General features: G+C 45.7%; 1 protein-coding gene across 1 annotated transcript; it reads left to right on the top strand.

Annotated features, from left to right (window-relative positions):
• Positions 1 to 512: 512 nt before the first annotated feature.
• Positions 513 to 9,151, top strand: LOC144485384 (uncharacterized). The gene is made up of 2 exons (XM_078203571.1): positions 513 to 2,126; positions 7,606 to 9,151. Exons 1-2 carry the CDS (start codon positions 987 to 989, stop codon positions 8,542 to 8,544), a joined length of 2,079 nt encoding a protein of 692 aa, XP_078059697.1. The 5' UTR covers positions 513 to 986; the 3' UTR covers positions 8,545 to 9,151.
• The last annotated feature ends 15,244 nt before the right edge of the window (positions 9,152 to 24,395 follow it).

Raw genomic sequence — 24,395 nt, 5'->3', positions numbered from 1 at the left:
ATTGCTGTCCTTGGCGCTTGTTTGTCCCGGAGAAGCGGAGTCAGCGTTAGGCGGTGGCTGGGAGGATTTGGAAACACTTTGTGGATCCGCAAACCCTTCAGAATCATTGTCAGCTCCCTGGTTTGCAGCTGCGGGGCTTCTCCCTCCCTCCCTCCCGGGAACAGGCCCAGGTTAACGGCCCCATCCTGGCTCAGCCACTGGAGGATGGTTCACATCAGAGGATGGGGGAGGGGGACAATAAATAAGAGGTTACACTTTGGCCTCAAATCAATGAGGACTCTGATCTCTGGGAAGGAAGGAAACCCTGGGAGGTGGGCGGGGAGGATTCACAAACACCCGCTGGAGGCCCCAACACCCCCAATAAGACCCATTGGTTTTATTGTCAGTCTGCAGACAGGAGCTGGAGAACTGAACCCAGACAGAGGAGAGGGAGGGAGAAAACTGGGAGTGGAGGAAAGAAATGGTGAGATGGGTTTGGATTTCAGCGCAGGGAGGAGGGAGAGTGTGTGGGACGGAGATTTACAGATTTGGGGGAACAAGAAAGGAAAAAATGTTCCAGTAGGACTAGAATTGTTCAGAGTTTCTATCCTGTTCTGACAGTGATGACTTTTCTAAACTGTTTTTACAGGATATTCAAAGTGAAGGAATGGCAGACAGAAAACTCAAACCGAACATCACATCTGACAAAGTCATTCAGTTCCTTCGGAGCTGAATATGATCGGTCTTTGAATATGGAAGGAGCAATATTTGTCTGTTCTGCCTGTGGGCAAAGAAATTAAACATCAGTGTGACCAGAAAAGCAGCAGGACAAACACACACCCGAGTGAGAGTGTTCCAGTGAACCGACTGTGGAAAGAGCTTTAACCAGTTACACAGCCTGAAAAAAAATCACAGTTCACAGCAGGGTGAAACTACGTGTATGTTGTGTGTGTGGATGAGGCTTGAACTGATCATCCAACCTGGAGAAACACAAGGGCACCAGCACCATGGAGAAACAGTGGAAATGTGTGGATTGTGGGAAAGGAATCAGTTTCCCATCACAACTGGAAGTTCATCAGCGCAGTCACACTGGGGAGAGACCGTTCACCTGCTCTGTTTGTGGGAAGGGATTCACCCATTCATACAACCTTCTGACTCACCAACGGGTTCACACTGGGGAGAGGCCGTTCACCTGCCCTGTGTGTGGGAAGGGATTCACTCGCTCATCCCACATTGTGACACACCAACTTGTTCACACTGATGAGAGACTGTCTCCATGTTCTGACTGTGGGAAGAGTTTTAAATGCAAAAAAGATCTGCTGACGCACCAACGTATTCACACTGGGGAGAGACCGTTCACCTGCTGTGTGTGTGGGAAAGGATTCATTCAGTCATCCCACTTGCAGACACATCAACTTGTTCACTCTGATAACAAACTTTTTAATTGTTCCCACTGTGAGAAGAGCTTTAAAAATAAAAAAGATCTGCTGACGCACCAATATACTCACACTGGGGAGAGGCCATTCACCTGCTGTGTGTGTGGGAAGGGATTCAGCCATCCATCTGCCCTATTGAACCACCAGAGAATTCACACTAGGGAGAGGCCCTTCACCTGCTCAGACTGTGGGAAGGGATTCATTAATTCATCCAACCTTCTGATACACCAGCAACTCCACACAGGGGATCGACCGTTCACCTGCTCTGAATGTGGGAAGGGATTCACCCGTTCATACAACCTTCTGACACAGCAGCAGGTTCACAGTGAGGAGAGGCCATTCACTTGCTCCGTATGTGGGAAGGGATTCACTCGTTCATCCAACCTATTGAATCACCAGCGAGTTCACACTGGGGAGAGGCCGTTCACCTGCTCCATGTGTGGGAAGGGATTCAGTCAGTCATCCAACCTGCTGACACATCAGAGAGTTCACAGTGGGGAGAGGCCATTTACCTGCTCTGTCTGTGGGAAGGGATTTTCTCATTTCTCTTATCTTCTGAAACACCAGCGAGTTCACACTGGGGAGAGGCCGTTCACCTGTAATGTCTGTGGAAAGGGATTTGTTCAGTCATCCCACCTGCTAACACACCGGCGAGTTCACAAACGACTGCAAGGTTTGGATTCTACACTTATCGATGCTGTTAATCATATCCAGGTCTGAATCATCTTCACTCTGACTTTTTTCTTCTGTTGAGGTTTGATATTCTGAATAAATGTGAAATAGACATTTGATTGAATCATTGTTGTAGATTTTTGTCTTTTTCATTTGAGTGTTTAACGTCACCAGGCTGGAGCTCAGAAAGGGCAATCTGAGGGAGGATCACACAGTAGGAACAGAACTTCATTCTTGACCCAGTCCTTCAGGGTCACGCTGAGAGGGTCACACAGCACTTTGGTCTTTTTCGTCACTTTTCACTGACAGCAAAGTCCCCGTGTGGGTGAATCCTGAGGTGTGTAAGAAATGTGTCCCAGTCGTTCTTTTCCATGGTTCCGAGCTCCGAGACACGGAACAGAAGCTCTTTTACAACTGTGTTTAGAGTTAGGAAGAACAATGGTGAATGCTGGAAACGTGCTGTCAAAGATTGGTGTAAAACTGGGATCTATTCCTGACTGAGAGTGAAACGGCAGGTTTAGGTTTCCAGACTAAAAATGCAAAAAAGTCTAAAACATTTTAATGTGTGTGTGTGTCAGTCCTGGTTTATTGAACAGAAACTGGCTTTAAATAAATTGGTTGAAGTCTGCATCAAAGTAGCAGCTGGAGACGTTCAAAGGAGCCTGTTAACTGCTGGGACAATTAGACAACAATTTGATTCCCAGATAGAGAAGGAGCTGCAGTGTGGATCCAAAAATTCTCAGTTTTGTTGTGTGCTTCCCATACACTATCCTTTTAAATAAACCTCACTCCTATCAGCCTTTAACCATTAGAAACAGAACAGAGAGAAGCTGAGCAGCAACAGAGCCCTGACTGACCATTTAAGAATGAGTGATGTGTTCAGCTGAAGTTTCCTGTTGGTAGTTTTTTGGGTGATCTTATTTTGATCATTCTCAGTGACCCCTGGGTGTGAACCTGCTCTCCTCTCTTTCAGACATTCACTCACTTAGCATCTCCTCTCCCTCAGAAACTCAATCACTTAACATCTCTCATCTCTCTCACACTCACTGAACATCTCTCTTTCTCTCCAGGCATTCACTCACACTTACCTTACCTTCCACCTCTCTTACACTCTAACCTCGCTCCTCTCTCACATTCACTTCACCTCTCTCCTCTCAGAAACTGTCTTCATCACTTAACGTCTCTCTATCTTTCTTTCAAACACTCACTCATTTAACCTTCCTATTTCAGATCTGCTTAAACTTATTCATTGTTTTCTCTCTCTCATTACCTCTCTCTCAAAAAGCACAAACACACTTCATCTCTCTTCGCTGTCTGAGAAAACATCTAATTGATGGAGATTCAATCCTCTCTGTTTCTCTCTCCCACTTCCTCTGACAGGCCCTGACTCACTTTAAATCTCCTCTTTTCTAATAACCCTCTTTGGGAAAACTCATTTGTTCTCTAATTCCTCCTCATTTCTCCCAGTGATGACCCTCAGTCCATCTCCCAATTCAGTGAATGTGTTAAAAGTCCAAATAATCTCCTTTATTGTTTAAAATGGGAATGGAGGTGAATGTAATGCTGAGAGCGGCAGCAATCTGTGTGGTTGTTCTTGATGCTGTCAGAGTGAGTTCACCCTCACAGACAGGAAGACTGTTCACGGTGATAACATCAAACTGACGCCGGCTGTTTCATTCTCAGGTATCACAACTTCCTGTTTCCCTGCTGCCGGTTCCAAACCTCACATCTCACTTCTGAGCAGAAAATAAATCCAGGGACCACAATCTGGTGAGAACATCTGTCAATGCGGCCGATATCTGTCCACAGAGTCAGGGCAGAATCTCACAGGTCACATTGTGGTGACATTTACAAATGAGCCAGTTATTTCTGTTCAGAGTTTCCATTCTCAGATATAACCAGCTGTGTCTGTGGATCAGTTACTGAGTTCCCTCTGCTTCCCATAGCTGGGAACTGATAGCCTGCTCCCTTATATACAGAGCATTCTCTCTGTATTGCTTGTTTCCTCTGATTCTCAGCTTTTATCTTTGACCTTCCTCATCTTTCTGCTTTTTAAATCTTTCTCAATTTTTCTCTGTCTTTCTGTCTCTCCCTTCCTCTGTATCTCTCTCAGGCTTTGTGTGTTCCTATTTAATCGAGCTGTTCAAAATCATGAAGAGTTTCTGATTGATTTTCGAAGGAAAAACAGGGAGAGAAGCAGAAAAACCCGGCAGATCCGGCGGCATCTGTTCAGAGAGAAACAGTTAACATTTTGAGTCCATATAATTCTTCAGGGCAGGAAAAACATGGGTTATCCACCTTAGATCAGGGAATGTAATGGGGAGAGGTGTTTAAAATGACAAATGATTTATGATAGTGTCAATGGAGAGAAATTATCTCCCAGGAGCACAAGGGTTTGTCGATGGAGAGAATCTATTTCCCCGGTGCAGGAGGGTCTGTAAGCAGAGGACACAGAGATTTAACTTAATTGACAACAGAACTGGAGGGGGTGATAAGGAGAATGTTTTACACAATAACTTGATATGATCTGGAATGCACAAACTGACAGGTGCTCGAAGCAGGTTTAGTAGTACCTTTCAAAGGGAATTGGATAAATACTTGCAGAAGGTAAATTGGCAGAGTTATGGTGAATGGGATTAATTGGACAGTTCACTCATCTTTGTGACATTCTGAATGTTTCTCTCCGAAGGTTTTAATATTTGATCTTTTCGGTCATAATGTGTCTCAAACAGAAGATTTAAACATTGGGTTTGATGAGCTGTCAGATCTCTTTCCTGTGTGTCTCTGTAACTTGCGAACTGGAGATAACCATGAGAAGGAACTGATTATTTTCAGTTCCTCTAACAGATTCCCCTCAGATATCAGGAATCCCTGGAGTTCCCCATATCCTCATTATTCTCGCCTCGAGTATAACAGCTCTCAGTCAGGCCGAGTCAGTCACATGTGTCTCTGTCATGATGTTTCCACTTGTATTTTATCACTCACCTCCCAGTGACACTCACCATAACACAGACACCGTAAAATATCATTGTTCCCTTACACTTTGTCCTCCTATTATAATCAAATGTTTGTTGGGCCTCTTGTCTCCCTTAATGTCAGATTACCTGCAGTTAAAATGACCTCAGAGACACTGAAACCGACCTTTCTGATTATTATACCAGACTCCAATCAGCCCCAGGAGCTGCAGTTGTAAAATACAGCAGAATTGGAATAACAGACAGGTTATTGTCTGATACTGACAGTGGCAGAGTAACACACACCGGAATCTAAATACATTATATCAATGGACCATGACTCACTCACACTATCAAATGAAACTTAAACTTTGGTTATGGTGCACGAGATACTGACTGTATTACCATTACATTGGATCAAATGCTGTGTTCACTAACATACTGCAACGTGACTCTTATTATTTGAACAAGCATTGTATTTGTTACACTCAGAGTAAGTCAGTGCTTTGCTGTGTTGTCTCTGTGCTCCATCCCCACTCTGATTGTATTGGAGCCTGTGTGTGTCATTGTTACACTCAGAGTAAGTCAGTGCTTTGCTGTGTTGTCTCTGTGCTCCATCCCCACTCTGATTGTATTGGAGCCTGTGTGTGTCATTGTTACACTGAGACTCTGTCACTGTGATTATTGGACAAGCAGCAAGTCACCGTCACAATGCCCGGCTGATTGACGGCAGCGTGGACCAATGGGAAGAGGGGGCAGAGCTGGAGGCCCGATCAGGAGCGGTTGGTCCTCCAACCATTAGGAGCAAACGAGGGGCGGGGCCAACTTTGACTCGAGCATGCGCAGTGTGAGTAAAGGCGATGGAAAACGGTTATTTTGGGCTCGGAAATCTGTTCGAGGTGATTGGCGGTACGGAGAGAGCAATGGATCGTCCTGGTGGGTGGAAACGCTGTGTAAGCATGTTGTGAGAGTCGCAAAATGCGGAAGAGAGCTTCCCGGACCCAGTTTGCACCGAGCGGGGCTGCAGCTCCTCATGTTCGTTTCGGGTTAACGTTCGCCATCTTTATTGGGGGCAATATGCAGCAGTGCGCACGTGTGGCCGCCATGTTTGTAAAGGGCAATGTTGTCAATCAGTGGGAGGAGCTTGTTCCCCAGTGTTCAGAATGGAGACAACTTGTCCATCAAACTGCATCAACCCTCTGAGTCCCAATGTCTTATTGATGAGGCAGAGCGGTGACAGAGAAGGAAAAAGAAAGGGAAAGTAAAACAGTAAATGCTGGAAAATCTCAGCAGATCTGACAGCATCTGTGGAGAGAGAATAGAACCAACGTTTCGAGACTGGATGACCCATGGTCAGAGCTTGTACACGTGTAAACAGAGCATGTAAACTTTGACACCTCCATGTACCCTTGTACACCTCTATCAATCTACTTTGCTCCAAGGAGAACAAGTTATCCAGCCTAACATTGAGGTGTATAAAATTCTGAGGGGCACAGATAGGGGGGACAGGAAGGAACTTTTCTCTTTAGTAGAGAGGTCAATAACCAGGGGCCTGGATTTAAGTTCAGGGGCAGTAGGTTTATAGGAGATGTGAGGGAAAGCTTTTTCACTCAGACGGTGGTGGGAATCTGGAACTCACTGCCTGAAAGGGTGGTAGAGGTGGGAATCATCATCACATTTAAGAAGAATTTAGATAAGCTCTTGCAATGCCATAGTATGGAAGGTTACACATCAAGTGTGGAAAATGGGATTAGAATAGAACGGTGCTTGATGGCCGGCACAAACACGATGGGCCGAAGGGCCTCTTTCCATGCTGTAAAACTCTATTGATCACCCACGTTGGCAGCAAGTTCAATATCATCATCAGTCACAACCCCCCTGTATCTTCACTAACTGAAACAATCCATTTAAAACATTTTTATCGAGAATGTAGCCATATTTCTTTTGGACTGGCAGCCTGCATGGAGACTTTCAGCTCTCTGTGTCCAGGACAGGAAACCGTGAGCATGGATCTGTCAATCAGCCTCAATCAGCATCTTCAGGAGAATTGGGAGGGTGAATATTAGATACAGCAGAGTGAGAATGGAGGGAGAGTGTGTGGGATGGAGATTCACAGCTTTTGGGGAATGAGAGAGGAAAGAATGTTCCATGGAAACTAGAATTGTCTGTTCTGAATTTCTATCCTGTACTGACTGTGATGAATTTTGTAAATTGTTTTTACAGGATATTAGAAGAGGAATCACACTGATAAATCTCAACTATCACATCTCGATCTGACAGAGTCACTCGATTCCTTGGATACTAAATATCCTCAGCCTCTGAATGGGAAGGAGAAATGTTTGACCGGTCTGTCCACTGCAAGATTTTAAGCAACAGTGTGACTGGAAAAACACCGGGACACAAACACACACCTGAGTGAGAGTGTTCCAGTGCACTGACAGTGGAAAGAGCTTTAACCAGTTACACAGCCTGAAAATACATTGCAGCATTCACAGCAAGGAGAGACTGTACACGTGTTCTCTGTGTGGACAAGGCTTCAAATGATTGACCTGCAATGATACAAGGAGACCGACAATATGGAAAAACCGTGGAAATGTGAGGACTGTGGGAAGAGATACAAAGCGCCCTCTCTACTGGAAGCTCATCGGCGCAGCCACACTGGGGAGAGGCCGTTCACCTGCTGGGTGTGTGGGAAGGGATTCACTGATTCATCCACTCTGCAGAGACACCAGCAAGTTCACACTGGTGAGAGTGCATTCACCTGCTGTCAGTGTGGGAAGGGATTTACTCAGATATCAAGCCTGCGGACACACCAGCGAGTTCACACTGGGGAGAGGCCATTCACCTGCTCTCAGTGTGGGAAGGGATTCACTGAGTCATCCAACCTACAGAGACACCAGCGTGTTCACACAGGAGAGAGGCCATTCAGCTGCTCTGCATGTGGGAAAAGATTCACTCAGTTATCTCAACTGCGGGCACACCAGCGAGTTCACACTGGGGAGAGACCGTTCACCTGCTCTCAGTGTGGGAAGGGATTCACCCAGTTATCCAACCTGCAGACACACCAGCGAGATCACACTGGGGAGAGGCCATACAGCTGCTTTCAGTGTGGGAAGGGATTCATTCATTTATCAAACCTGCAGACACACCAGCAAGTTCACACCGGGGAGAGGCCATTTACCTGCGCCGTGTGTGGGAAGGGATTCACTCGGTTATCCACCCTGCAGTCACACCAGCGAGTTCACACTGGGGAGAGGCCATTCACCTGCTCTCAGTGTGGAAAGGGATTCACTCAGTTATCTAATCTGCGGAGACACCAGCGAGTTCACTCTCAAGAGAGGTCGTTCACCTGCCCCGTGTGTGGGAAGGGATTCACTCGGTTATCCACCCTGCAATCACACCAGCGAGTTCACACCGAGGAGAGACCATTCACCTGCTCTCAGTGTGGGAAGGAGTTCTGTGATTCATCCACCCTGCTGACACACCAACAAGTTCACAAGTGAATATGGGGATTAGATTCTGCTGTTATTGTTTCTGCTCTCAATTACATCCAGGACTGCATTTTGTTCATTCTTGGCCAATGGGGAGGGTCGGAGGGTTTCTTTCTGCTGGACTGGCCGGTCTCATGACTTTGCCTCCAGTGGGCTGATGCTCTTCGAGTCTTGTTGCGAATCCCTGGTTTCAGATTTCACAAGGATCACAGAGTAAGACGGTGTTAGGAAATTCAGAGATATTTCGTCAGTATTTATTTTTGAAATCCCCCAAATGCCCCATCCAATTTCCTTTGTAATTGTTTATTGTCTCCACTTCCCTCACCCTCGTAGGCAGCGAGTTCCAGGTCATTACCATTCGCTGCATCAAAATATTCTCCCTCACATCTCTCCCTGCATATCTGACCCAAAATCTTCAATCAATGTCCCCCTCGTCCTTGTCCCATCAGCGAATGGGAACAGCTTTTCTTTGTCCACCTTATCTAAACCTGTAAGAATCTTGTCTACCTCTATCAAATCTCCCCTCAACCTCCTTTGCTCCAAGGGGAACAACCCCAGCCTGACATCGACAATAAAGAACAAACTAACAGAATACGTTAATACCTGAAATTAACTGTGGAGGTCGAATTTCTGTTTTAAAAATATTGCAAACATATTGTCCTGGACAATAAAGGAATTTGAATAACTCACCTTGAATGTGGGTGAAATGTGTTATGATCCAGGTCAGAAATCCAAGGTGTTTTAGAAAATCAGCCTCGCCAGAAGATTTGCACTCGAGTGAGTGTAAGGTGTTTCACTCCAGGTACGATTCAAGTGACCCACTAGGAAGCTTTTATCAAACAAAGTTAATTTAAGAACACAGTTAAAATATAATTAGAAAAAATAGCATAACTTTTACCAATTGCAATAAAAAGCAACCATGATCTTGCTTATATCAACCAGTGCAGCTTAGTGTTCCAAATCAAATAATCCCTACAAATATACACCCCATTCTAGGTTTTGCACAGAAAGCAGGTATGCTCACGTGATGCTGGATTTGGCAGCTTTTTAACACCTGCTGTGAATTAGCGCTTAAAATGTTGAATTCAAACTCTGCCTTCCCTGTCCTGGAACTTCCAAAACCGAGAGAGAGAGAGACTGCTTGCTTCTATGTTCCAGCTGGCAACTCTCAGGCAGCGGAATCTTCATTCTAGAGAGAGAGACGACAAACACTGCTTTCAGTTTGCAGTCCAGACAGCTTGTGACAAAATGAAACTAAAACTTTCTCCTGTTAAAAAAAAACTGTCCAAAGACAGCACTGACCTTTCAATCAGGCTCCACCCAACAATTCCAAAAGGATTATAAAACTCCAGGTCACTGTATTAGCCCAGGCTGAAAATCAACAAGATGCCCATTACATTAGCTTCATTATATTCATAGAATAGAATCCCAACAGTACAGAAAGAGGCCATTCAGCCTATCGGGCCTGCACTGACAATAATCCCAGCCTTTCTCCGTAACCCCACCTGTTCACCCTGCTAATCCCCCAGAAACTAGGGTCAATTTAGCACAGCCAATCAACCCAACCCACACATCTTTGGACTGTGGGAGGAAACCGGAGCATCTGGAGAAAACTCACGCAGACACAGGGAGAATGTGCAAACTCCACACAGACAGTGACCCAAGCCAGGAATCAAACCTGGATCCCTGGTGCTGTGAGGCAGCAGTGCTGACCACTGTGCCACCGTACTGCCATGTTGTTCTTTGTATTAGCCGAGTTGTAAATCAGTGAAGGCCAGCATAATATTTGGTCTGTGAAACACTCCGACATCCATGAACTTTGTTTTAAAGAAATCCACATTTGAAAGCCCGGTCACTGCATGAAATATCAGACCATAACAAGGGGAGATAAGAAAGACAGACACTCACTTTGATCCTTTCGTCAGCACATCTGAGAGTTAAGAATGTGTGACATGATTTTGGGATAGCGGAGTGAGTGTGCAGATGTGATTTGTTACATGTGAAAAATAGCAAGCCTAAATTCATGGTGAGATGGAGTGAGGAGCGGGTCCCAAACACACACAGCTACTTGAGACACAGCAGGAGATGAAATGGTTAATGTGGCCAGGGGATTGAGACAACATTGTGACATCATCAAGGCATTGACACACACTCCAGAGAGAAACTGAGTTCAAAACAATCAGGGTCCAATTAAACACACTGCACATGGACACAAAGTGAGGAAAGGTAAAATGATAATATTATAGATTAGGACAATTAAGGGCTTGGAAGAAATAATACTGAGTAAGAACTGTCCACAACTCGGATAGGGGTAAAGAGAGAGCTGGAGAATCTTTTACATCCATGCTTGATCTGTTGCTTGAAGCATCTGTCCTTATGTACAAGTAACCTAGAACTCACGGTGCTCCTTCAGAAGAAAAAAGATCGATCAGATGTTACCCCAGGCGGGGCCAGAACAGAACTGGAAAATAATGGAGTGAAATTGAGTGAGTGTCAGCGACATAATTTTCCTCCCCTTCACGGTGTGGACTTTAAGAATCCTGGGAGATCCCCTACTTGGGATTTTCTTGCTAATTAATGAATCTATGACTGGCTGTGCATTTATATTGAATTTGATTGTTACACTTCTCCTGTTTTTATTCCTGTTGTGATTACGCTCTGGGTAAGGATGGTTGACAGGTGACAGGATGGGAAATTGTGGTTTGGGTCATTGACCAAATGTTTTATTGATCTGAAAGGTGTAAAAGGGGCCAAACTTCAGCAGAAATGTTAGCTGGGCAATGATTGGGTTAAATCAGTCTTCATAGACTTTGTGATGTAAAAAAGTATAAGAAGGGATTCCCCGAGCACAGAGATTTGTCGAGGTTTTACATATTGCATTGACTGGTGCCATGGCATCTGGGGCAGAGCAGGGAGCATTTCCGTGGAGATGCTGCTTCTACCCAGAGTGTAATGGTAATGCTGCTGCACTTTGATACGACTGCTCAGACATTAGCCTGTGTCAGCTCTTATTGATACTGAATAAAATCTAACCACTGTCACCAATAAGGGTTATCACTGGGAATCATTTCAGAGTTTGGGAAAAGGGGAGAAAGGGTTAATTGACTCCCTGAACCCCATTTTCTAACATCGCTGAGTCAAAAATAAAATCTCATCTCCCCCTCTGGCTCCTTTGCCAATTACCTTAGAGGGACTCACTTTCTGTTAAAGAGCCTGCCAACCCCTCTCACCCACTTTCCCTAAAGTGCATCAATCTCATCAGGAAAAGTCCAGAACAATCAAATATTTTTACTGATAAAAGTTTATTGATGAAACAGAACATGGTTAAAACAAACAGAAAATGACTTGAGGATCAAAGACAACCAGAGTAAAGGGATGTTCACAATGTTCTGGACACAACTGGATTCTCTTCAGCTCCTCTGTCCCCTAAGACCATAAGACATAGGAGCGGAAGTAAGGCCATTCGGCCCATCGGGTCCACTCCACCATTCAATCATGGTTGATTTCAACTCCATTTACCCGCTCTCTCCCCATAGCCCTTAATTCCTCGAGAAATCAAGAATTTATCAATTTCTGTCTTGAAGACGCTCAACGTCTCGTCCTCCACAGCCCTCTGTGGCAATGAATTCCACAGACCCACCACTCTCTGGCTGAAGAAATTTCTCCTCATCTCTGTTCTAAAGTGACTCCCTTTTATTCTAAGGCTGTGCCCCCGCGTCCTAGTCTCCCCTTTAATGGAAACAACTTCCCTACGTCCATCCTATCTAAGCCGTTCATTATCTTGTAAGTTTCTATCAGATCTCCCCTCAACCTCCTAAACTCCAATGAATATAATCCCACGATCCTCAGAAGTTCATCGTATGTCAGGCCTACCATTCCTGGGATCATTCGTGTGAATCTCCGCTGGACCCGCTCCAGTGCCAGTATGTCCTTCCTGAGGTGTGGGGCCCAAAATTGCTCACAGTACTCCAAATGGGGCCTAACCAGTGCTTTATAAAGCCTCAGAAGTACATCCCTGCTTTTGTATTCCAAGCCTCTTGAGACAATTGACAATATTACATTTGCTTTCTTAATTACGGACTCAACCTGCAAGTTTACCTTTAGAGAATCCTGGACTAGGACTCCCAAGTCCCTTTGCACTTTAGCATTATGAATTTTGTCACCGTTTAGAAAATAGTCCATGCCTCTATTCTTTTTTCCAAAGTGTACGACCTCGCACTTGCCCACGTTGAATTTCATCAGCCACTTCTTGGACCACTCTCCTAAACTGTCTAAATCTTTCTGCAGCCTCCCCACCTCCTCAATACTACCTGCCCCTCCACCTATCTTTGTATCATCGGCAAACTTGGCCAGAATGCCCCCAGTCCCGTCATCTAGATCGTTAATATATAAAGAGAACAGCTGTGGCCCCAACACTGAACCCTGCGGGACACCACTTGTCACCGGTTACCATTCTGAGAAAGAACCTTTTATCCCAACTCTCTGCCTTCTGTCTGACAGCCAATCGTCAATCCATGTTAGTACCTTGCCTCGAATACCATGGGCCCTTATTTTACTCAGCAGTCTCCCGTGAGGCACCTTGTCAAAGGCCTTTTGGAAGTCAAGATAGATAACATCCATTGGCTCTCCTTGGTCTAACCTATTTGTTATCTCTTCAAAGAACTCTAACAGGTTTGTCAGGCACGACCTCCCCTTACTAAATCCATGCTGACTTGTCCTAATCCGACCCTGCACTTCCAAGAATTTAGAAATCTCATCCTTAACGATGGATTCTAGAATTTTGCCAACAACTGAGGTTAGGCTAATTGGCCTATAATTTTCCATCTTTTTTCTTGTTCCCTTCTTGAACAGTGGGGTTACAATAGCGATTTTCCAATCCTCTGGGACTTTCCCTGACTCCAGTGACTTTTGAAAGATCATAACTAACGCCTCCACTATTTCTTCAGCTATCTCCTTTCGAACTCTAGGATGTAGCCCATCTGGGCCCGGAGATGTATCAATTTTCAGACCTTTTAGTTTCTCTCGCACTTTCTCCTTTGTGATGGCAACCATATTCAACTCTGCCCCCTGACTTTCCTGAATTGTTGGGATATTACTCATGTCTTCTACTGTGAAGACTGACTGACTCCCCGCTTTGGACACAGGGACACTGAACCCCGGGGGTCACGTCACCATCAGCCCCGGTCACCTCCTCCGGTGCCCTGATTGGTTGGAGGCTCATTTCCCAGTCAGTCCTCCTCCTTGTCTCTCTGTTAGTGCGACGCCCATGGGGGGCAATGCCCAACTGGGGTGCAGGCCCCATTATTCTCAGCTCCATCGCCTGGCTGTCACTGACACGAGCAAGAGAGACAGAAAGGTGCCCCAGGCTCAAATGGGAAGTCAAAACTTGTGTCTCTGAATCAACACTTCAACATTTATCAGCCAAATCCATGTTATTTACACTGGGGGGTTTTTATGATGAGATTAATTGAAGTGTTCGGCTGGTCAGCAAGCTCGAGAAGCACTGATTCCAGATTGTTCAATACTTCTGTCTTGAATCGCAAAAGCTTCTCACTTTATCCCCTTCCTGAACTGAATTCCATCATCCTGAGCAGCTGTGGGTGTCACCTCTCTGTGTAAACTCCTGCCCCTTTTTATAAGGCTCTCTCATTCCTTATTGTGGGTCAATTCTTTAATGGTTGAGGATCGCTCTGTGATGCAGTGAGTGTTTATCCGGTCAATCAATGTTTCTGATGTCAGTCGGAACGTCCATCGTTACTTTTCACCTGTTTCTTACTCTGTGTTTTATAAAAATAAAGTTTATAAACTTTTACAGAATGGTCAGCTTTAAGGTTTCTGTAGTTGGTGATGAGGTCATCCAAAGGTCAAAGCCTTTCTCTTTTCTCCTTCCTGTTTAACGAAGGGGTTGTGGAATATTCCATTCAGGGGGAGGTGGTGGGAATGTCGCTGGCCGAGTAATGCAGAGACGCAGCAAAGGATCTGGGGACAGGCAGCTGGTGGGATTTGAATTCAGTGAATCAATCTGGAATTATACAAAGGTAGTCTCAGTAACATTGACCATGAAACTATCATCGATTGTTGTAAAAACCCATCCAGTTCACCCTATTAATGCTCCCTATTAGGGAGGGAAATCTGCCATCCTTACCCGGTCTGGCCTACGTGTGAATCCAGACCCACACAGCGATGTGGGTGACTCTTAACTGCCCCTCTGAAATGGCTGAGCAAGTCACTCCATTCAAGGGCAATTAGGAGATGAGCAACGTGTGCTGGGGCTTTGCCAGCAGTGTCCACATCCCAGGAAAGAATAAAGAATATTCCACGGAAAGTGATGGGTGATTTGAAATGAATTGAAAGGAGGTCAGGAGGTGCTCGTATCGTCCAGAGCTGCTTTTCAATGGATCCTCCCGTTTAAAATAAAAACACATCAGTGTGCCCCTTTCCCAGACACACTGACCTTGGAATATCACAATGCTGTTTTTAAACATTCCTTTGTTAAAGAATCAGTCATTTAGAATTGTGAAACAGACAGAAATTAAATGTTTCGTTTTTCCTGGGATCCTCCTGTGCCTGGCACCGGTGTCCTGAACAAGGTTATTAACATTCTCTGTGTTAAAGGTTCCTCCTGGTTCTTGCTGTCTGTTGTGTCCTTTGTCACAGTCGGTACCAGGACATTTCTATTGAAAGGTTGTTAAGAAATTCCAGTGAATTCCAGCCCCTTGTGTAACGTTCCATTTGGTGTGCGTCAGATTCAGAGATGTCCACGTGTGTGTGAAAAGGGTTCTCGGTAAGGGTTTTAACCCTTCTTTCCCCGTTAGTAACAATGAGCCCTGTATTCAATTCTAAAGTATAAAGTCCTCATTAGATATCAATTCTACCTGTTATCTACATTTCACCAACCAGTCTATATTTTCATCACAGGACTGCAGTGGGAGCACCGTCAACATCTTACTGACTGGATCGATTTTATCGAGGAGATGATGAAGGTGATCGATGAGGGTAGAGCAGTGGATGTTGTGAACATGGATTTTAGTAAGGCTTTCGACAAGGTCCCTCATGGTCGGCTCATCCAGAAGATTAAGATGCATGGGATTCACGGTGACTTGGCCGCTTGGATTCAGAATTGACTTGCCCATAGAAGTCAGAGAGTAGTGGTGGAGGGTGTTTTTCTGGCTGGAAGTCAGTGACTAGTGGTGTTCCACAGGGATCCGTACTGGGACCTCTGCTGTTTGTGATAAATATAAATGACTTGGATGAAAATGTGGATGTGTGGGTTAGTAAGTTTGCAGACAACACAAAGCTAGATAGAGTTGTAAATAATGTAGAAGGTTGTCAAACGATACAGTGGGATATAAATCAGCTGGAGATATGGTTGGAGAAATGGCAGATAGAGTTTAATCTGGGCAAGTGTGAGATACTGCACTTTGGGAGATCAAATATTAAGGATAAGTATACAGTTAATGGCAGGTCCCTGAACAACATTGATGCACAGAGGGATCTTGGGGTTCCAATCCACAGTTCCCTGAAATTGGCCACAAAAATAAATAAGTGGTAAAGAAGGCATATGGCATGCTTGCCTTTATTGAGTACAAGAGTAAGGATGTCATGTTGCAGCTTTATAAAACTTTGGTTAGGCCGCACTCAGAATATTGTATTTAATTCTGGTTGCCACGTTACAGGAAGATGTAGAGGATTTGGAGAGGGTGCAGAAGAGGTTTCCCAGGATGCTGCCTGGATTAGAGGGTACGAGCTATAAGGAGAGGCTGGACAAACTAGGGTTGCTTTCTCTGAAGCAGCTGAGGCTGAGGGGAGACCTGATAGAAGTCTATGAAATGATAAGAGACATAAGAACATAAGAACATAAGAAATAGGAGCAGGAGTAGGCCATCTAGCCCCTCGAGCCTGCCCCGCCATTCAATAAGATCATGGCTGATCTGACGTGGATCAGTACCACTTACCCGCCTGATCCCCATAACCCTTAATTCCCTTACCGATCAGGAATCCATTCATCCGCGCTTTAAACATATTCAGCGAGGTAGCCTCCACCACCTCAGTGGGCAGAGAATTCCAGAGATTCACCACCCTCTGGGAGAAGAAGTTCCTCCTCAACTCTGTCTTAAACCGACCCCCCTTTATTTTGAGGCTGTGTCCTCTAGTTTTAACTTCCTTACTAAGTGGAAAGAATCTCTCCGCCTCCACCCTATCCAGCCCCCGCATTATCTTATAAGTCTCCATAAGATCCCCCCTCATCCTTCTAAACTCCAACGAGTACAAACCCAATCTCCTCAGCCTCTCCTCATAATCCAAACCCCTCATCTCCGGTATCAACCTGGTGAACCTTCTCTGCACTCCCTCCAATGCCAATATATCCTTCCTCATATAAGGGGACCAATACTGCACACATAGATAGGGTTGACAGTCAGAATCTTTTTCCCAGAGTTGAAATGTCTATTACTAGGGGGCATGCACTTCAGGAGAGACGGGGAAAGTTCAAAGGAGATGTGAGGGGCAACTTTTATAACACAGAGAGTGGTAGGTGGCTGGAACGCGCTGCCAGGGGTGGATGAGGCCCATTATCTTTAATGGGCTTTTAGATAAGCACATGAATATGCAAGGAATAGAGGGATATGGACCAAGGGCAGGCAGAAAGGAATAGTTTAATTTGGCTTCATGTTCGACACAACATGGTGGGCTGAAGGGTCTGTTCCTGTGCTGTACTGTTCTACGTTCTATTTGTGATCTCCATTTAGAAAAAGGAAGTGAAGGCACTGGAGGAGGGGCAAGTAAGGTTCACAAGAATAATCCCAGAACTCGAATCACTTGTGAACTTGCTGGTGTTTCACTAAGTTTGTTGACCGAGTGAATCCCTTCCTACAGTCAGAGCAGGTGAATGGTCTCTTCCCAGTGTGAACTCACAGGTGGGACATCAGTTCCCGAGAGCTTTTGAAGCCACTCCCACAGTCAAAACACTTAAAGGGTCTCTCCTGGGTGTGAGTGACTTTGTGTCTGCGCAGGCTGGATAACCAAGGAAATCCTTTCCCAACACACAGAGCAGGTGAATAGTCTCTCCCCAGTGTGAACTCACTGGTGTTTCAGCTGAAGATATTCTAAACCTCTTTGTGCAGTGAGAGCAGGGGAACAGTCTCTCCTCAGTGTGAATGCACTGGCGGGACACCAGTTAGTCAGAGCTTTTGGAGCCATGCCCACAGTCAGAGCAGCTGAACGGCCTCTCCCCTGTGAATGCGCTGGTGGATCATCAGTTCCTGAGAGCTTTTGAGTCCAGCCTCTCAGTCAGAGCATTTAAAGAGTCTGTCCTTGGTGTGAGTGGCTTTGTGTTTCAGCAGCTGGATGTCGGAGTGAAGGTGAATGGTCTCTCCCTGGTGTGAACTCGCTGGTGCATCCACAGGTGGGATGACTGAGTGAAACCCATCCCACACACAGAGCAGGTGAATGGTCCATCCCGAGTGTGAACTCGATGGTGTGCCCGCAGACTGGGATGAATCACTGAACCCTTTCCCACACACAGAGCAGCTGAGCGGCCCCTCCTCAGTGTGAATGCGCTGGTGGATCATCAGTTTCCGAGAGCTTTTGAAGCCACTCCCACAGTCAGAATGTTTAAAGGGTCTCTAATTGGCGTGAGTGGCTTTGTGTGTCAGCAGGTTGGATGAATAAGTGAATCCCTTCCCACACACAGAGCAGGTGAATGGTCTCTCCCCGGTGTGAACCCGCTGGTGTTCCCACAGGTTGGATGACCTTCTAAATCTCTTTGTGCAGTGAGAGCAGCTGAATGGTCTCTCCTCAGTGTGAATGCGCTGGTGTGTCAGCAGGGAGTACGACGTTTTAAATCTCTTTGAGCAATGAGAGCAGCTGAACAGTCTCTCCTCAGTGTGAATGCGCTGGTGTCTCATCAGATACTGAGAGCTTTTGAAACCACTCCCACATTCAGAGCATTTAAAGGGTCTGTCCTGGGTGTGAGTGAGATTGTGATTGTGCAGACCGGCTGAAGTAGTGAATCCCTTCCCACACACAGGACAGGTGAACGGTCTCTCCCCAGTGTGAATGCGCTGGTGTTTCACCAGTTCCCAAGAGCTTTTGAAGCCACTCCCACAGTCAGAGCATTGAAACGGTCTCTCATTGGTGTGAGTGAGATTGTGTGTCAGCAAGTGGGATAACCGAGTAAATCCCTTCTCACACACAGAGCAGGTGAACGGTCTCTCCCCAGTGTGATTGTAATGGTGTGTTTCCAGCTCACATGGGAACCTGAATCCCTTCCCACACACAGAGCAGGTGAACGGCCTCTCCCCAGTGTGACTGCGTCGATGAGTTTCCAGCAGAGATGGGAACCTGAATCTCTTCCCACAGTCCCCACATTTCCATGGTTTCTCCATGCTACGGGTGTCCTTGTAACTCTCCAGGTTAAACAATCAGTTAAATCTCACACAGAACACGGGTACAGTCTCTCCCCGCTCTGAATGCTGCGATGTATTTTCAGGCTGTGTAACTGGTTGAAGCTCTTTCCACACTCAGTGCACTGGAACACTCTCACTCGGGTGTGTGTGTGTGTGTGTGCCTCAGTGCTTTTCCAGTCAAACTGATGTTTAAAATCTTCTGAAGCAGAAAGAACATGGAAACATTTCTCCTTCTAGAATCAAATGTGGCTAATATTCAGGTCCCGATAAATTGAATGACTCCGTCAGATGTTGATGTGATGTTAGTTTTGAGTTTTTGTCTTTAATTCCTCATCTTCTGATATTCTGTAAAAGGAATTTACAAAAGTAATTATTGTAAAAATGATTGTAAAAATTCATCAATGTCAGTGCAGGACAGAAATTCAGAACAGACAGTTCCAGTTTCTATGGAACATTCTTTTCTCTCTCATTCCTCAAAAGCTGTGAATCTCCATCCCACACACTCTCCCTCCATTCTCACTCTGCTGTATCTAATATTCACCCTCCCAATTCTCCTGAAGGTGCTGATTGAGGCTGATTGACAGGTCCATGCTCACTGCTTCCTGTCCAACACAGAATCGCTAAGCAGAGACTGAGAGCCAAGTTCCGCACACAAGGTTGGCCTCAACCGGGATCTTGGGTTCATGTCACACTATCTGTAACCCCCACAGCTTGTCTGGACTTGCAAAATCTCACTAACTGTCCTGTCTGGAGACAATACACATCTCTTTAACCTGTGCTTAACCCTCTCTCCACTCACATTGTCTGTACCTTTAAGACTTGATGACCTGTAAAGACTCGCATTCCAACCATTATCTTGTAAATTGAGTCTGTGTCTTTATATGCCCTGTTTGTGAACAGAACTCCCACTCACCTGATGAAGGGGCTTGGAGCTCCGAAAGCTAGTGGCTTGTGCTACCAAATAAACCTGTTGGACTTTAACCTGGTGTTGTTAAACTTCTTACTGTCCTGTCCTGGACACAGAGAGCTGGAAATCTCCATGCAGGCGGCCAAACAGATATATGTCTATCTGACTGGACTAACAATGTGTGGAATGTACAGACTGGATTCACTTCCTTTCCCTTCAGTTGCTGCAAGTCCCCAATTTCCCCCAGAATGAGAAAAGAAATGGAAAGGGGGAGAAAAGAAAGTGTTTTACTCACAGGAGGAAGTTTTACTCTGTCCACTCCCCCAAGGCCCAGGGCTGCGCATGTCCAAGGGAGAGGGGAAGCTGCGCACGTGCGGTAGAGTGCCCACCCCCTGGTCCTTATGCTGAGGTGTTGACCAATGGGGGAGTTGGAGGACCGGAAGGACTCTGGTCCTCCAGCCAATCAGAGCTCCCCATTGTCTGAATGCGGAAGTGGACAATGAGCTTGTTCAGTTGCTCATTCCTGCCCAGCAAAGCTGCTGCTGCTCCCTCTCTTGAACATTGAGCTTCAGACAGGCTCAAACTTCCTCCTGTCTCTCCGACATCTGTGAGTAAAACACTTTCTTCTCTCCCCGCTTCCATTTCTTTTCTCATTCTGGAGTTGAATTTTTAACTTCCAGGTCACCATTCGCTGCTTCAATAAAGATCCTCCTCACATTCTTCATGTTTCTCTAACCAGGTGATACAGTGTATTACATGCTCATTTATGTCCAATTGTAAAGCTTTAACGTGGCTGTCAGCTTGAAGATTTGCAGCTTTTTTTGTCCAGAACAGGAAGCAGTGAGCATGGATCTGTCAATCAGCCTCAATCAGCACCTTCAGGAGAATTGGGAGGGTGAATATTAGATACAGCAGAGTGAGAATGGAGGGAGAGTGTGTGGGATGGAGATTTATGATTTTTGGGGAATGAGAAAGGAAAGAATGTTCCATAGAAATTGTCTGTTCTGAATTTCTCTCCTGTACTGACACTGATGACTTTTGTAAATTCCTTTTACAGGATATCAGAGGGTGGGGATTTACAGACAGTGTTCCAGTGCGCTGAGTGTGGAAAGAACTTTAACCAGTTACACAACCTGAAAAAAACATCTCAGCATTCACAGTGGGGAGAGACTGTACCCATGTTCTGTATGTGGACGAGGCTTCAACTGATAGCCAAACCTGGAGAGTCACAAGGGCACCCGCACCATGGAGAAACCGTGGAAATGTGGGGACTGTGGGAAGGGATTCAGATTCCCATCTCGGCTTGAAGTTCATCGACACATTCATACTGGGGACAGACCATTCACCTGTTGCATGTGTGGGAAGGGATTCATTCAGTCATCCGACTTGCTGACACACCAGCAAGTTCATATCAGGGAGATGCCGTTCACCTGCAGCATGTGTGGGAAGGGATTCATTCGCTCATCCCAGCTGCTGAGTCACAATCTCTCTCACACCAGTGAGAAACCCTTCAACTGCTCTGACTGTGGGAGCGGATTCAAAAGTTCTTGGGAACTGGTGTCCCATCAACGTGTTCACACTGAGGAGAGGCCGTTCAGCTGCTCTCACTGCACAAAGAGATTTAAAAGGTCATCCAACCTGCGGGTACATCAGCGAGTTCACACTGGAGAGAAACCATTCACCTGCGCCATGTGTGGCAAGGGATTCACTGCTTCATCCAGCCTCATGAAACACAAAGGTACTCACAGCAATGAGAGACCTTTTAAATGTGCTGACTGTGGGAGCGGCTTCAAAAGTGCTGCAGTTCTTCGAGAGCATGAGCGCATTCACACTGAGGAGAGACCGTTCAGCTGCTCACAATGTTCAGTGAGGTTTAAAAGGTCATCCACGCTGCAGAGACACCAGCGAGTTCACACTGGGGAGAAACCATTCACCTGTTCTCAATGTGGGAAGAGATTCACTCGGTCATCCGACCTGCGGAAACACCAGCGAGTTCACACTGGGGACAGACCGTTAAGCTGCTCTGTGTAGAAAGTATTAACTTGGTTATCCAGCTTGCTGAAACCCAAAGTCACTCACACCAAGTAGAGACCCTTTCAATGCTCTGAATGGGGGAGTGACTGTGTACAGTTCTGGTCACCCGATTATAGAAAAGATATTATTAAACGAGAAAGAGTGCAGAAAAGATTTACTAGGATGCTACCGGGACTTGATGATTTGCGTTATAAGGAGAGGCTGGATAGACTGGGACTTGTTTCTCTGGAGCGTAGGGGGCTGAGGGGTGACCTTATAATAAGGAAAATAATAAGGGACATTGATAAGGTAGATAGTCAATATCTTTTCCCAAAGGTAGGGGAGTCTAAAACTAGAGGGCATAGGTTTAAGGTGAGAGGGGAGAGATACAAAAGGGTCCAGAGGGGCAACCTTTTCACACAGAGGGTAGTGAGTGTCTGGAACAAGATGCCAGAGGTAGTAGTAGAGGCAGGTACAATTTCGACAGTTACATGGGTAAGATGGGTAGAAAGGGTTATGGGCCCAATGCGGGCAATTGGGACTAGCTTAGGGCTTTTAAAAAAAAGGGGGGGCATGGACAAGTTGGGCCAAAGGACCTGTTTCCATGCTGGAAAGCTCTATGACTTCACAAGGTCTGCAGAACTGGTGTCCCACCAGTGCAGTCTCACGGAGGAGAGAGCATTCAGGTGTTCTCACTGCACAGAGGTTTTAAAGCTCATCAAACCTGTGAATTCACCAGTGAGTTCACACTGGGGAGAGACCATTCACCTGCTTTGTGTGGGAAAGGATTCACTCAGTTATCCACTCTGCTGACACCCCAGCGAGTTCACATCTTTCCTAAAGTGTGGGGCCCATATATAGGGTTCCATTCCAGAGGGATATAATTGAAAACCAGCGAGGTTATGGCCAACTTGTTTAGAACCAGGGTTAAAATAAACTGGGAGCCCTGTCAAAATTAGTGATCTGCATTTAGAAGAAGGAAAGAGAGGCACTGGAGATGGAGCAACGTAAATTGACAAGAATAATCCCAGAGCTGAGAGCTTTTAACCCTCAGAAAAGTCTGAGGCTGCTTTTCCCTGGAAAAGAGAAGACTGAAGGGCGACCGAAATGTAATGGAGGACATGCCCTTGTCTACATCAAAGGTGATGAAGTGGAGATGGTTCGAGATCTTCAATTTTGAGGTGTTCAGATCATCAACAACCTGTTCTGGTCCCTCCATGCCGACGCTATAGTTAAGAAAGCCCACCAATGCCTCTCCTTTCTCAGAAGACTAAGGAAATTTGGCATGTTAGCTATGACTCTCTCCAACTTCTCCAGGTGCACCATAGAAAGCATTCTTTCTGGATGCATCACAGCTTGGTGTGGCTCCAGCTCTGACCAAGACCGCAAGAAACAAAGGGTTGTGAACGTAGTTCAGTCATCACGTAAACCAGCTTCCCGTCTATTGACTCCGTCTACACTTCCTGCTGCCTCGGAAAAGCAGCCAGCGTAATTAAGGACCCCACGCACCCCGGACCTCCTCTCTTCCATTGGGAAAAGGATACAAAAGTCTGAGATCACGTACCAACAGACTCCAGAACAGCTTCTTCCTATTACACATTAAGCTGATCTTTCCCTTCACCCTATCGGTAACTGTAACACTATTCTGCACCCTCTACTTTCCTTCTCCCCTATGTACTCTGAACGGTGTGTTTTGTCTGCAACGGCTTGCAAGAAACAATATTTTTCACTGTATCCCAATGTACCCATTGTACCCATTGGTAAGAGGGACAGGGGCCAAACGCAGGCAATTGGGACTCGCTTAGTGGTAAAAACTGGGTGGTTTGGACAAGTTGGGTCGAAGGGTATGTTTCCATGCTGTAAACCTCGATGACTCGAATGTGACAATAATGAATCAATCACTCTGAATGGTTGAAGTGAAGAGCGTGAATACATTGAAAGGGAAGCTGGATAGAATCACAGAATCCTACAGTGCAGAAGGAGGCCATTTGGCCTATAAAGTCTGCACCGACCACAATCCAACTCAGGCTATCCCCATAACCCCATGCATTTATCCTAGCCAGTCCCCCTGACACTAAGGGGCAATTTTAGCGTGGCCAATCAACCTAACCTGCACATCTTTGGACTGTGGGAGGAAACCGGAGCACCCGGAGGAAACCCACGCAGACACGGGGAGAATGTGCAAACTCCAGACAGACTGTGACCCAACCCGGGTCCCAGGCGCTGTGAGGCAGCAGTGCTAACCACTGTACCGCCATGTCGCCAACAGATAGTAAAATAAGGGAGTACAATTTTTAAAAATCCATTTCCTATCTCTGTCACTGAAAGCCGATTCAGTGCACCACAGTTTGGAACATATTCCAATGCACTAAATCTATATTTGAGATGAAGCTGAAATCATGCTGTTTGAACTTTCCCAACATACTGTATATTATCCAACATTTATATAAAACATCTACTCAGTTTCACTATACTTCATTAAATCCTCAATATGAAGAAAACAGCTAGTTTTTATCTTGAAATCAAATCTTTCTCTT

The sequence above is a fragment of the Mustelus asterias genome, unplaced genomic scaffold (assembly GCF_964213995.1).
Source record: "Mustelus asterias unplaced genomic scaffold, sMusAst1.hap1.1 HAP1_SCAFFOLD_193, whole genome shotgun sequence".
NCBI lineage: Eukaryota > Metazoa > Chordata > Chondrichthyes > Carcharhiniformes > Triakidae > Mustelus > Mustelus asterias.
This window is presented reverse-complemented; position numbering and strand designations above follow the sequence as displayed.